The sequence below is a fragment of the Diorhabda carinulata genome, chromosome 9 (assembly GCF_026250575.1).
Source record: "Diorhabda carinulata isolate Delta chromosome 9, icDioCari1.1, whole genome shotgun sequence".
Classification (NCBI taxonomy): Eukaryota; Metazoa; Arthropoda; class Insecta; order Coleoptera; family Chrysomelidae; genus Diorhabda; species Diorhabda carinulata.
In genome coordinates, this window is record NC_079468.1 from 16,415,096 (window position 1) to 16,429,108 (window position 14,013).

At 32.4% G+C, this 14,013-nt stretch overlaps 4 protein-coding genes across 4 annotated transcripts; 3 read left to right on the forward strand and 1 right to left on the reverse strand.

The window, feature by feature from the left end:
* Nucleotides 1-35: 35 nt before the first annotated feature.
* LOC130898293 (NADH dehydrogenase [ubiquinone] 1 alpha subcomplex subunit 5) lies at nucleotides 36-467 on the reverse strand. The gene has a single exon (XM_057807489.1). It carries the CDS (start codon nucleotides 465-467, stop codon nucleotides 102-104), a length of 366 nt encoding a protein of 121 aa, XP_057663472.1. The 3' UTR covers nucleotides 36-101.
* A 761-nt stretch (nucleotides 468-1,228) lies between these two features.
* LOC130897811 (28S ribosomal protein S35, mitochondrial) lies at nucleotides 1,229-4,067 on the forward strand. The gene is made up of 5 exons (XM_057806726.1): nucleotides 1,229-1,472; nucleotides 1,642-1,729; nucleotides 1,783-2,314; nucleotides 2,366-2,531; nucleotides 3,955-4,067. The coding sequence occupies exons 1-5, from the start codon at nucleotides 1,376-1,378 to the stop codon at nucleotides 4,035-4,037; spliced, it is 966 nt and encodes a 321-aa protein (XP_057662709.1). The 5' UTR covers nucleotides 1,229-1,375; the 3' UTR covers nucleotides 4,038-4,067.
* Nucleotides 4,068-7,794: 3,727 nt separating this feature from the next.
* On the forward strand, nucleotides 7,795-9,786 carry LOC130898160 (palmitoyltransferase ZDHHC3). Its single transcript, XM_057807233.1, has 4 exons — nucleotides 7,795-8,302; nucleotides 8,363-8,499; nucleotides 9,035-9,119; nucleotides 9,370-9,786. The coding sequence occupies exons 1-4, from the start codon at nucleotides 8,033-8,035 to the stop codon at nucleotides 9,742-9,744; spliced, it is 867 nt and encodes a 288-aa protein (XP_057663216.1). The 5' UTR covers nucleotides 7,795-8,032; the 3' UTR covers nucleotides 9,745-9,786.
* A 1,594-nt stretch (nucleotides 9,787-11,380) lies between these two features.
* Nucleotides 11,381-13,912, forward strand: LOC130898143 (uncharacterized). The gene is made up of 3 exons (XM_057807212.1): nucleotides 11,381-12,345; nucleotides 12,397-12,769; nucleotides 13,880-13,912. Exons 1-3 carry the CDS (start codon nucleotides 11,639-11,641, stop codon nucleotides 13,910-13,912), a joined length of 1,113 nt encoding a protein of 370 aa, XP_057663195.1. The 5' UTR covers nucleotides 11,381-11,638.
* Nucleotides 13,913-14,013: the final 101 nt, after the last annotated feature.

A 14,013-nucleotide genomic window follows, 5' to 3' on the forward strand; every position in this document is an offset into this window, starting at 1 on the left:
AGATAGATTTAAGATGTATTATAAAAAGATGTATCTTATACTCCAATTTTATTTATTTCAACATTTACAAAACAACTATTATGAAACGTGTTATAATTTCATTAAGATCGAGGCTGAGCTGGTGGCCAAACCCACTGTGTAGGAGGAGCTTCTTTCAATAAAGGTTCCCAAGGTTTCCAATTTAACATTTTTCGGGCAAGTAATAATTCATTTTCTGCTTGGACAATAACTTCTTCAATTTGACCACAACCTATTTGTTTTTCAATTGTGTTAACATCAGTTGTAGACTTTAAAATTCTAGACCTTTCATTTATTACATCTTCTGTGTGCTTCCTATAAGCAGCAGTTTCAGGCATTTTTTGTAATGTTCTTAAAATCTTACTATATAAAATTCCTAATGTGTGATGAGGATTCTTTGCAACATTAAGGCCAGTTAGTCCTGTTGTTATCTTTGTAAATCCTGCCATAATTTTTTGGAATTTACTTTTCACGTAACTCGAACTACTTGCCAGAATTTTGACATGTGTCAACTAAATCTTCCTGATCTTTGCTACAAGCACAGAATATCAAAACCAAAGTTAATATTACAGACAAACCAGTCAATATACTTCTATACTTTCTCTATGATGAACATTTTTTTTAATAGATATCCGTAACTTTAATATCCAAAAACTATTATTTGTATTTTTACCGCTTCCACGCAAATAGATAATAAAAATAATATTCAAAATAAGCCAAATTAAGTAATTCTTTCAAAACGTGCACTTATCCGGACGATTTAAAATAAATAATTCGATAGTTGTCATTTGTAACCCGCCCTACATTTATGCGTATCCTTTGTGTAAGAGTAAAAATAGTAAAAAGAACATTTATCACTCTAGAAATCTCATAACATTCTTCATCTGTGTGAAAGTATACTCACGCTGACGTGAGTATAAGAAATAGATATGAAGCTCTTTCTGTTTGTATGAAATAAATGAAAAACAAATTTCAAGTGATAAATATCTATACAATAATTTTTATTAGTAGATTCCATATGAATAAATCATTCAATGGTTAAAAATTTCCATCCAACCAATCAAAACGTTGAATAAGAGATTCTCACGACCTCGATACTCAAAATTTCCAACATAATTCAGCATCATAATTAGATATTAAAATATTTTTTAGTAAGAATTCTCTACATAATATATGGCGTTTGTCCACACAGAACATATCCTGTTCAGTTGTTGTCCATTAGCTCCAATATATCTTGTAGAGTTAACCACAGAACATACCCTATTGGTAGTCAACTGTCATTTTAGTTGCTCAAAATAATGCACAGGTTAATGCTATAACCTGAAGAAAAAAAACGAAGAAATTTTGACGAATAAAAATGCTGAACTGTATGAAAACTCTTGAAAGAAATTATTTATCAAACTTTGAAAAGAAAATATGCTGTTGGTATTCAAATACAGCAGTAGAAGCAAAGGGCAAGTACCTAGTTATTGCATTCTGTACTCAAATTGTAGTTTAATATATAATATGAGCAACCTTGTTACAAACTAATGTGTGATATTTTTAATTATTTATGATTACTATCTAAATGTCCAATAGAAGTGAATATGTTGATTTGCAATATTAACTCAATTTTGTTTATAGACGAGTTTCGAGTTCTTAATATAAGGAAATCTAAAGGGGCATTTCAAGAAAGAAAGCCGAAGAGAGTAATGCCTGTATTGCCTCCAAGGTTGGTGTAAACATTTATATCAAATTAAACATTAAACTCCTTATTGCTTTCAGAACAAAACAAATGAAAGTAGATCAAGATTGGGGAAGTGTTTGGCCAGGCCCAAGATCTTTTCATCCAGCCACAGTTCCGTTACCAGTTAGACAAGGTTATGTAGAAAAACGAGCTTCTCCTGATAAATTTGCAAATGCAGAGTTGATGAAAATTCCCAATTTTCTTCATTTAACACCTCCTGTTATTGAGAGACAATGTAAAGCTTTAAAGAAATTTTGCACCAGCTGGCCAAAAGCTTTAGACAATGATGAAAACTGTGAAAAGCATTTTCCTTTTGAGTTTACATTTAGTGATTATTGTTATTCCTCCCCATCTATAAGAAATCCTTTAGCTCGAATAGTTACCATGAAGTTTAAATTGGAATCATTAAAATTGAATCGTATAGCTAAAGATAAATTTTTAAGACTTGTTGGAGATAGGTACGATGAAGCAAGTGATACTGTAACTATAGTCACAGACAGATGTCCCCTTAGAAAGCAGAATTATGACTACGCATTATACCTAATTACTGCTCTATACCACGAATCTTGGGTAAGTGAATTTTTAATGAATATTTCATTATCATAATTTTATTTTTTGTAGAATGTTGAACCTTGGGAACAGTTAAAATCAGAAGCTGATATGGAATGTTATGAATGGGATAAAAGCAAATCTAAAACCAACATTGAACAATTATTTAATACGACTTCTGATAAAATAGATAATATTGATATGTATGCAAATGCAGTAGATAGACTGATGAATGAAGGTTAGATTCTCTTATGGCATTTGAATGTATTTCCAGTAATTGATACCTATTATTCAGTTGTTGACACTCCATTAATTTACAAGTATCAATTATTGACAAAAACTTTATTTTTTCTTTATTACATGAATATATAAAATTATTAATGACTTAGTAATAACAAAAATAGGCATAAAAGAATAGGCTTCAGGCTTCAAATATATCTGTCTCCTTTGAACAAGTATATTTTTTTCTATCACCAATAATTTTCAATTCTGGTTGTTACAGTTTCTGAGTGCAATATGACACTTAATGTGTAGACAGCCACCACTCCAGCTGCATTTGCAGTCACTGAAACTAAGGTTTTCCTCATCATTGTTGGTTCCAGCAATATAGATATTTTTGTCGCCCTTTTTTGTCAGTACCTTATCACTTTTTCGTTGAATTCAAGGTAAGCTCTTATTTCCCCAAAGCATTGCCTAATTTTCTCTTCTGATACCCTGATACCCTTTCTCGTGTCAGAGTTAAATTTTGTGCAACTCTTAGACCTAAATTTCGGTCCATTTTTAGAAATGAACTGAACCATTTTCTACCTGGACGAAAATTTCTGAAATTATTCTTTTTTGCAGTAAAAGTTGTACACTATCTAATAACAGATCTTTTTAAACAGGATGATGAGCCTTAGCCATATTGTTCTACCAAATATTCTTCTTCAGGGGTGAGAACTGTAGTTGGTCCCATAAGACATTCTATGGACAATTTTCCACTTGACTTGTAATATAAGGTAATTCTTAGCACAGAGTATGACCTGGCCGCCGGGGCTGCAGGTATGTCTATTGCTACAGCTTCTAGAGCTTCATTCATCTGCTCTTTGGAATAATTTTTTGGTGCCATATCTGCAATAAATTCTCAATAAATAGACCTTCGTAGAAATTATTCAAAAGAAACAATATAAATAAACCGCCTGCTATAGTAAAAACGAATAAAACAAAAATCAAACTGATTCTGGGTATTTCTAACGTACATCAAAGACGCCGCGCTTCTGCCGAATTTTAGAATTCCACTACAATCGAACAATACCGGCTCTAGGATCCAAATAGTATACTTCTTCATAACAATATTAACACGTTACGTGTCCTGCATTCCATAAATGGTTTGCAAAATGAATTTATTGATAATTCCTCAACTTTTGTGATCCAGTGTTTTACCAGTAATCAATAAAGCGTTTACTAAAATATATTGAATTACTGAGCATATTATATTAGTTCATAGTGAATCGATTTTATATAAACAAATTACCTAACATGCAACAGAAATTTCTGGAATTATTGGCGGTATTTATTACTGAAAATAAACTGTTAGTGAAGTCATGAATAAATTCACTAATACATATTTTCTACGTCATTGATCAATTCTCATAGTTAAAGTAGGATTTTCTTGTTTTTAGGTGAAAATGAGTATACCATTAACAAATACGGAGAAGCAGTAAGAAAAATTTTAGGCTTACCTTCTACTGTAACATGCACGTAAATTTTTAAGAAAATAAATAATATGTAAATATATGTGTCTTTACTTCATTGAATCACTCGGGTAACAAGTGCAATGACGAAGAGGACTCAAACACCAGAGTGGGATTTGCAAATCCACTAATGGGCCCAGAACCTATTCTTGGTGTAGCCAAACGTGTGGCTTTTACTTTTCTCAATGCTCTGCTTACAAGACAGGCTCTGAGGAGTTGGATAGAGACACCTGGCATAAGAGCAGTTAAAGCACACAAAGATGGGCCTTCTGCCGCTCTTACCTAAAAACTGCTCCACAATAGACTGGCCTTTTAAGCAGATTCTGTCATATAAGACGCCATCTTCACATTATAGACATCAAGGATGATCCGGGGTGCCGCTGATGCATGGAGAAGGAAGAAACTGCAGACCACGTCAGCTGTGAGTACCCAGGACTCACCCGGGCGTGGTTCAAGCCTAATCTTATCATGTTGAATGGTTCAAACCAAAGCGCCTGATCAGCTTTTGAAAAGACATTGGCCTTTAGTATCGTCCAATGGGATACGACGAGTATATCAGAAGGATGAAACTAACTTTAGATTTACAGTGAACAAGACTGGGGAGGAACAGTTTGTGGTCTGTATTAGACATAAAAGGTGAGTTAATTTCAGGTAAATATTTTCGATCAAAGTGATCTCAAAAGTAGAAATAATGAAAACTAAGATTTGATTCAAATTTTTTTTATTATAGCCGTTTGAAGTGAAATCGAAAAGTAGTCGACACATTACTGTCATTTTTTGTTGTTGCCAATAAGGTCCTGTGAGTTTCTAAAGATTTTTATTATTGTAGCAACTACTGGAAAGAAATGAAATATTTGTTATGTTCACATTTAAATCCTGTAGATTACATTCTTGGGAATATTTTAAAAAAAGTTATGAGAATATACCTAGATACTATGCATTTTGAGTTATAGATATCAAGAAGAGTTGCATATGAGTTGAAAAATCTTTAATGCTTCAATGTTTTTCATGTGTATCATGTTCTTTAATGTTTAGCACTTTTCATTTATACATATCTATTAACTTGCCTTTTGTATGTATACAGTAGATATTATGATGACCATCAAAATAATTACAGGGCCGTATTGAAAACATAATTTAATATTATAACTCCAACCTGATGTAGTTTTGGTTATTATAACCAAAATAGAATAAGTGATGTGTGAGGTTGAAAATATTTTGATGGGTCAATTGTTCAGTGTGATGACTCAGTTGCTCTACTGAAAATAATAATGTTAACACTTTAAGCGCCACGTTGGTGCCTACAGATGTTATAACACATACCCATTATAAATGACTATGTGAACCTTTAAACCATGGTTACATGTGTTTACAGGTATGAGTGGACCTTTAGGATATAATTTTTGTTTGGGTCGCTTAATTTATTTTCACATAAATATGTAGTCCCTCGAATAATAGGTGTTTATTTTTCATATTTTTTTGAACACAAGAAAAATGAAACAAAGTATATTTCAACTTAATAAGTTGAAAGAGTCCAGGCACAATGGTGGTTCTCCTACACACCCGTCACATTATAACTCTTTGATTTATTTTGAGATGCCTTTCTTACATCTCTTTGGGATATTATCTTATAGAAGTTAGAATAAAAACGCCTAATTATATAACTCGATCTGGGTTTTTTTGTAAATAATGTTTCAAATTTGGTGTAGTTGGAACATCTTCAAGATTACAAGTCCATGACTGTACAAAATATATTTTAAAATCAGTTATGGACAGATCTTCATTATCTATTTCTTGTAAATAATATGTGCATTTACTACTGTAGTTGTAAATAGTAGTTTTCTGTACCACTTGAATGATTTAAGTAAAGGTTTGTTGTTGGTACCTATCTGATCAGAAATATCAACAAATTTATTATAATCTAAAATCTAGTTCTTCCTTTATATCTCACGTCTTGTTTCTATGTTGAATGTTTTGTGGACTTAAGTCACGAGGGGACCAATGGTCTAGTGATGGCATTTAAATCATATATAGACCATGTTAGGTCCATTGGGCCATCAAAAGATATTTTCCAAAACATGCAAATTTGAATGAAAACAGTTCAGCCTCTATGATTCAATGTTCAGCTTATAGTTCATGTGCATTGTCTTGCTGAAAAAAAAACTTGTGGATGCTTATGATAGAGCAGTTAAGTTGTCTGTTGGAAGTAAATCACATAGTGCCCAGTTGTCAGACTGCTTTGAATAAACTCAAGTTGTGATCAACAATAATAAGCAAATTATTACTCCAACAATTTTATGCATATAACATTCAACAGCAATTCCAATGTCATGCCTCTCTCTACAGTGGCATATTACCCTTTTAACGCTTTTATGCACACACGTGGGCAGAATTGTGATTTGTTACTGAATGCAATATGCCACTCTGTTGCCGATCCCTGCATCAGCTCAAATGTTGATGACAGTGGTCCTCAGTAAAAATAATCACTAATCATGGATAGTATGAAAAAAAACCAAAGGACATACAATGTGTACATAGTAACAGATTTAACTTCCTATCCAAACCATTGGTCAGCAATTTGACAGATATCAAATCCTACACGGTTTGCACTTCATGACTAATTTCCACAAAACTCGGGAGTGAGCTATATTCAAATCATCAGCAATTACTTGAACTACCATTAATAAATTCCTCATACACTGGAATCCTTTGTCCTAACTGAAATTGTCTAAAACATTTTTACGTCTCTTCTTCAACTATCAATGTTTTCAAAAATTGGCAAAAAAGTATATGTCTAGGGTTTGTTCCTGGTAGCTGCACTGGCAGAACTAGTTCAGGACGTATACACTAAAGCGTTCTTTGTTGCAGAACCAGCGCTAGTGTCGCTGTTCTTAGTAGCAGGGCAAGACAGTGTAATCTGGAAACGGTGGCACTACATCTTCGTCAATGGACGAATGTAAAATATCACAAAGTACTAAATCGTTTTACGTTTTCCATTATTGTTAATACTACAAGGCCTAAAACACATCAAATAACCTCAATACAACACATGATGTAAAGACTACAAGGTGTGTTCTTCCCGAGGGCTCATTTTCGACTCATTCTGCGCATCTCTCAAGAACCAATGAAAATTCGCTCCCAAATTGGCGCGTCGTTTTGGGAGCGAATTGTCATTGGCTGCTTCCCAGCTGATGCGCAATAGCACACCTTGTAGTCTTTATATACTGTATTCAATTCTAATATTTCAAATTAGCACGTCAATTTGGGAGCGAATCCTCATTGGCTACTTCCCAGCTAGTGCGCTATAGCACACCTTGTCTTTACATCATGATACAACAATCAACAAAAGTAATTCTATACAATCATGAACTGGCCTGCACTGATACAGTTCCAGTGCAGCTACCAAGACCAAACCTCTATTTCACAATACGATTTCACATGAAGTAGGAACCATAGAACTAGTAACATACTCAGTTGCTTGAAGCGTGATCATTGGAATATTGTTTTAAGTCTTTATTACAACGCTCAAATTGGATATGTAAATTAATGGGACTATTTCTGATTGTTGTTGAAAAGAACCTTTCGAAAAAGAAAACTGTAATAATATTAGTTTTTAATTTTTTTTTTCCAAATTTGAAAGCTGAAATTGCGCAATTTTAAAAATTTCAAATTCTGTAAATGATAACTTGTTATTGCTACTAATTGATAAATGAGTGTTGCTTCGACATTAATATATCAATAACTTACACTATCGAACGCACCATTTCTGTCATTTATCAGTCTGATAGTAATTACTTTTTACTTCAGGTGAAACATGAAAAAAGCATAAAACCAATTATCTAGTAGAATTTAGGGATCAAACATAATAATGTTTTTTGTAAAAAATATTTTAAAGCTGAATTATAATGTGAAATACTGTACATGTGTCTCCAACCAATTATGAAATGATATGTTACGGTATAACGTTTTAATCTTAAAACACTAATTTTGAACAAATAAGGGCGTCATGATGGAATATGAATACGGTTCTTTTAGAAAAGAATCGGATTTTCATAATAAATGCTGCGGCGGAATGTTATGGTGTATTAGAGATATTTGCGGCATAATTTGTGCAATTTTAACTTGGTTATTGATATTATATGCAGAGTTTGTTGTTATGTCTGTTATACTCATTCCTAGCCCCTATCCAGTGTACAGTATTATCCATATGGTTATATTTCAGCTATGTGCGTTTTTAGCAATAACATCACATTTGAAAACTATGTTTACAGACCCTGTAAGTACCAAATCAATCAATTTTGTACAAAACTATACTGAAACAACTTTTTATTTATAGGGAGCAGTTCCGAAAGGAAATGCTACAAAAGAGATGATTAAACAAATGGGTTTTAGAGAAGGGCAAGTAATATTTAAATGTCCAAAATGTTGCAGTATCAAACCAGATAGAGCTCACCATTGTTCAGTTTGTCAGAGGTATTTTTTTACAATTGATATGCTCTTATTGTTGCTCCAAAGTTATTGTAGTAACAGTATTGTTTATTGGAAAGAATAAAGAAAATTATATTATACTATAAGGAGTTTGTTAAAATCAGCTAATATTGAAAACAAAACAATAAGAAATATTTTTATTTTCAATAATATAGAAATAGAATATATATATATATATATATATATATATATATATATATATATATATATATATATATATATATATATATATTCTATTTCTATATTATTGAAAATAAAAATTCCTTATTTCAAAATATTGAAAATATTTTGTTAAAAGTGATGGTATGACTAAACTGATTTTTGTAGATGGTTGGTATTGAAGATATTAAAAATAATATCTTCAATAATTCAATTTCTTGCCAATTTTTTACAAACTTGAAATATGGTACATGGTCACAGTGTATAATGGAATTATTAGTTATTTATCATTGTTTACACCAGTTCATTTTTATTATTCCTATCAACTTCTGACAATATTTATGGTATCTCTTCTTTTAAGGTGCATTAGGAAAATGGATCATCATTGTCCATGGGTGAATAATTGTGTAGGAGAAAATAATCAAAAATACTTTGTTCTTTTCACTGTGAGTATATTATTTATTGAGATGTTGGGAAAACTCCTCACATCATGAAAATCAAAAATTATTCAATGTATAAGAATATTTTTCTGTATTTTAAAATTGTTTGGGAGGGATTGGGAAATTATATAGATGATTTTTTACAGCTATAGAAGTATCTAATCAAGTTATTTGATAACTGATAAGATAATTACTTTTGAAAATGAAATATTTATCTATAACTTTTGATTTAAAATTATTTTGATTAAACTTTCAGCTTTATATTGCCACCATATCACTTCATTCACTCTTTCTGGCCATCGACCAGTTCCTTACATGCATTCGCCATGAATGGAAAGATTGTACAACATATTCACCTCCAGCTACAGTAGTGCTTCTATTGTTCCTCATGTTTGAAGCCTTACTATTTGCCATATTTACTGCAGTAATGCTTGGTACGCAAGTTCAAGCAATATGGAATGACAAGACTGGAATTGAACAGTTGAAAAAAGAAGAGGCTCGGTGGGTAAAAAAATCAAGATGGAAAAGTCTGCAAGCTGTATTTGGACGCTTTTCCTTACTATGGTTTTCACCATTCGCTAGCCCATCAACACCTAAATTTAAAAATGAATGTGAATTGTATGCAGTTTAAGTTATTTATTTATAAACTTTTTTTATTAAAGCTTTTTGTTTATACATGAGTTTAGTATATATGTATAAAAGATGGGTCGTACTTAAATATTTATATGTTAATAAGTAATTTAATATAATGAAAATATTTGAACAATGTTATTAATATCAAAGTTGTAAAAAATAATCTACATTTAACAGGCAGATCAACAAACTTCAATATTTGAACCATACTGCAAATACTCGCCTTTATCATACTGATATATTATTTTTCAAAATTAAAATAATTAATTTATTGCAGAAACTTTATTACATGTTATATATTCCAAAAACATAAATAAATATTTGTTTTTTATCTACCAATTATAAATTTGACTCTAAGAGTGACTCATATTATACATCAGTATTTTCACAGGCAAACACGTCTGACTTTTTGAATTGTGAATTGGTCTATTAAATCTCCGCAACTTGAATGTTGAAGTACACGTCGGATTTGATGCATAGAATAGCTAAGCTATTGAATCTGTTAGCAGTCCTTGTAGAATGTAAGAAGTTTTTAACTCTCTTCCAACATGAACAACAATTTGTTACAGCTAAAGTCATGAATATTTGATAGGCGATTACACCTTTGGAAACTCAGTATCCAGGTCGTTTCCATGCAACAATTTTAAAAGATCAGAAGGCGAATTCGTCATTTAATGAGGACTCGAGATCTGAAGAATAAACATTTCTTAAATGTTCAGCTCGTTTACGAATTTCTCTATTATACAAGTTGCCAAATCTTGAGAATACTAAAAAGAAATTTTTTCACTTTAAAAATTTTGCCGCCCTGGACACTTGCCCCGACTATCCCTTGTGTAAATCCACCGTAGCTAATGATGTTAGTTTAATTTGATTAACAAAGGGGTCAGCCATGAAACCAGATTTGTTTCCTTATTGATTGTTTTGAATTGAGTTTAACTATTGCACTATCTTTAAGGATGTAATATTAATTTTTTTAAATTTAGTAGTTTTTGGTTGTTAACTATTTTATAGTTACCTCTAAATTCTAACTCGTGTATCTATTAAATGAGCTAAATTCACATAAATACTAGTTCTGAATACAGCAAGTTCAACAAATTCTTCATATGTATAGGCATGGAAATAATAATAATCTATACTAATAAAGGATTTTCTATTAGTTATCCAATAGAAAATTTCTAATACTTCACAGTAACCTTCTAATATTTTGATCAACAAGTCGACCAATTTAATAATCCCCATATCGTCTGATTCACACTGTTGCAGTCAATTATTTATCAGGCATACACAAACACGTTCTGCGCGCTCTTTCATGACCTACGACATAGTCGCGGTGGTCAAACTGGAGAAGTTCGCCGCATTTAGTCCAGCGCAAAGCGTTATATGGTGGTTAGATTCCGAGTAAATTGCTTTTTTTTCGAGACTCCGCACTGTCTAGTTCTTAGGACAATTTGAACTGAATAAGAGTGTATGTGATTTTGTGCTGTATCAAAGTAGTTTAATAAATACCAAGGTATTTTGTAAATATATAAACGAAGAAAAGATAGAATTAAAAGAGGTAAGTCATTACCAAGTTTTATTATACCTACATAAGAAAATTTACTCAAAATTTATCAATATTAATGTCCCGAGTGCATGTCAAATTGTCGATAATTTAATTTTCTCGAGTGCGCGAATGCGCACAAGAGGAAATTATGAGACAATTTGACATGCACGAGAGGGCATTTTGGCAGACTATTTCCTGAGAAAAATTTAATTTAAAATAAACTTAATTCTGTGTTTAAAATTTGTTATTCTTTAAATTATACCGTAGTTGACGATCATCATATTGGCATTGAATTGGTATCTACGGTAACTTATTGACAACAGTTTTGTTCGTGAAAAAATATTTCAAAATGAGTTTACGTTTTGGGCAGAATTCCACGCAAGTAATAGACGCCGCAGTGGATAAACTAACTCCACTGAATACGAAAAAGTCGAGAGATTCTGCGTGGCGACAGTTTCAACAATTTTGTGATGAACGAAAATACACTTTGAACAAGGAAACTTCTGTCGCACAGCTGGCCGTAATTCTAAGAGATTTCTCTTTCAACATGAGACGTAGTGATGGGGAAGAATATAAAGAAGGTGTTGTCAAAACACTTTGGAATACAGTAGCGAAAATTTTGCAACAAAAATGTTATGAAGAGTTTAACATTATTTTCGATCCTTTTAAAGATGTAACGTTTGAATGCGCCAGAACTGCGAGAGACGCAAAAAGGAAGCAGTTGCAAAAGTGTCCTGAAAAAAGAAAAACAAGTGCATCTAGCTTATCAGGACAAGATATTGATAAAATGTGTGCCATTTGGGACGAGTCGACTCCGGACGGACTTCAACGCAAGTTCTTTCATATTGCTTCATATGAACTGGCGTGGAGAGGAGGAGAAGCATGTAATTGCCTTTTGAGTTACTTTGAAGAAGAATTTGACAACTACGGCAACCCTACAGGACGCATAGCTTATAATCCTATTTTTTCTAAGACAGCGCAAGGAGGGAGTCATAGGTTAACAGAAAAAAGATGGTTAGTCCAAAACACCACCGAGCCTGATAAATGCCCAATAAGGTATTTAATGTAAAGCATGATATCAAACAATCTATCATTATAATTTTGCAGGCTTTTTAAAATGTTGAAAGAAAAAAGAGGAAAACATATTACGGTCGATCGTCTTTTCTTAACTGTAAACCCATCATGGATGAAAGAAACATCAAAAGGTTTTTTTAAAAATTGTCCAGTAGGACGAAATGAAATTTCAAAGTGGACAAGAGATGCAGCGGAAGCTATAGGAATTGACACGAAGAGAATAAAAGTGACAAATCACTCGAACCGTGCTGCGGCAGTTACTCAGCTTGCCAAGGTTGGGGTTTCAGAAAATCAAATTATGAAGGTTACCGGACACTCAAATCAGGCCTCGATAAAGAGTTACCTCCAAGTAAATAGTGAACACCACGAGGAAATTGTACAAAAAATGCGAAATGACAGTAGCGAAGTAACAATAAGAAGTGGTGGAAGCAGCATAGAAACACCATCGTCGGCCTCCAGTAAAGTTGTACATTCTAATTGCATTTTCAATAATTGTTCCTTTTCTTAAAATATAAAATTAAAACCAAATGATGTTTATTAATCCTAGACGAAAATTTGGCACTAGTGCAAATTATCGATAATTTGCACTAGTGCAGTATTATCGCTGAAATTTGATCGTTGCTAGGTAAACATAAAATATTACAGCTTTTTGGTTGGCTTAAATTTTTCGAAGGAAATAGTCAATATTAATGTCCCGAGTGCATGTCAAATTGTCGATAATTTAATTTTCTCGAGTGCGCGAATGCGCACGAGAGGAAATTATGAGACAATTTGACATGCACGAGAGGGCATTTTGGCAGACTATTTCCTGAGAAAAATTTAATTTAAAATAAACTTAATTCTGTGTTTAAAATTTGTTATTCTTTAAATTATAATAAGAAGTGGTGGAAGCAGCATAGAAACACCATCGTCGGCCTCCAGTAAAGTTGTATATTCTAATTGCATTTTCAATAATTGTTCCTTTTCTTAAAATATAAAATTAAAACCAAATGATGTTTATTAATCCTAGACGAAAATTTGGCACTAGTGCAAATTATCGATATATTTGGAGTTACTTCATAATTTTCACATCAAAATATTCCGAAAACTGTACACAATATCGAGTAACTTTTTGATGTAAAATTGAATAATATTCAACACGTTGAGATCCGGTGCGGTCCATAGGCCCGCAACTGCACTTTCCCCACTGCCCAGAGCGACCCTATAGAGAACGTATTTGATTTAGAACCTTCTCCGCGGTCCAATGGACCATATTTAGATGTGTTTTACAGTTTGGTTGAACCATCCTGGATCCTTGAAACATTATCTCATACTTGGTCCATTTGTTTTTTTTTTAATTTTTTTTACTGTACCTTACACAATCTCTTTTTATCTTGTGGCTTGGACTTTCTTCACTAGACAATGGTTTTTCTTTTGTTTTGGCGTCTCTTAATCAGCAACAGCAGTAGTTTCTTTCGTCAGTAAATTCTTTGCTACATTGATTTGAGAATCAGTCATTGTTATATTGTTTTTAAAGAATACCATTTCTATACCAAATAAAGTTCATTAGCAATTTTCCTATGCCACTTCAACGTCCTTCATGGCTTAAGGCTTTATAACTATTCCTGATCGTCTGTCAATGCTTATTGTCTCGTCAGCATACTTTGTAAA

What these genes read in the sequence shown, in the direction of transcription:
- LOC130898293 (XM_057807489.1), bottom strand. Translation starts at nt 467, where the DNA reads ATGGCAGGATTTACAAAGATAACAACAGGACTAACTGGCCTTAATGTT.
- LOC130898143 (XM_057807212.1), top strand. Translation starts at nt 11,639, where the DNA reads ATGAGTTTACGTTTTGGGCAGAATTCCACGCAAGTAATAGACGCCGCA. An exon ending in CCTGATAAATGCCCAATAAG is followed by an intron (nt 12,346 to 12,396) that starts GTATTTAATGTA and finishes ATAATTTTGCAG; the next exon opens with GCTTTTTAAAATGTTGAAAG. An exon ending in TGCGAAATGACAGTAGCGAA is followed by an intron (nt 12,770 to 13,879) that starts GTAACAATAAGA and finishes TTGTTTTTAAAG; the next exon opens with AATACCATTTCTATACCAAA.
- LOC130898160 (XM_057807233.1), top strand. Translation starts at nt 8,033, where the DNA reads ATGATGGAATATGAATACGGTTCTTTTAGAAAAGAATCGGATTTTCAT. An exon ending in AAACTATGTTTACAGACCCT is followed by an intron (nt 8,303 to 8,362) that starts GTAAGTACCAAA and finishes TTTTATTTATAG; the next exon opens with GGAGCAGTTCCGAAAGGAAA. An exon ending in AATACTTTGTTCTTTTCACT is followed by an intron (nt 9,120 to 9,369) that starts GTGAGTATATTA and finishes TTAAACTTTCAG; the next exon opens with CTTTATATTGCCACCATATC.
- LOC130897811 (XM_057806726.1), top strand. Translation starts at nt 1,376, where the DNA reads ATGCTGAACTGTATGAAAACTCTTGAAAGAAATTATTTATCAAACTTT. An exon ending in TACAGCAGTAGAAGCAAAGG is followed by an intron (nt 1,473 to 1,641) that starts GCAAGTACCTAG and finishes TTTTGTTTATAG; the next exon opens with ACGAGTTTCGAGTTCTTAAT. An exon ending in AGATAGACTGATGAATGAAG is followed by an intron (nt 2,532 to 3,954) that starts GTTAGATTCTCT and finishes TCTTGTTTTTAG; the next exon opens with GTGAAAATGAGTATACCATT.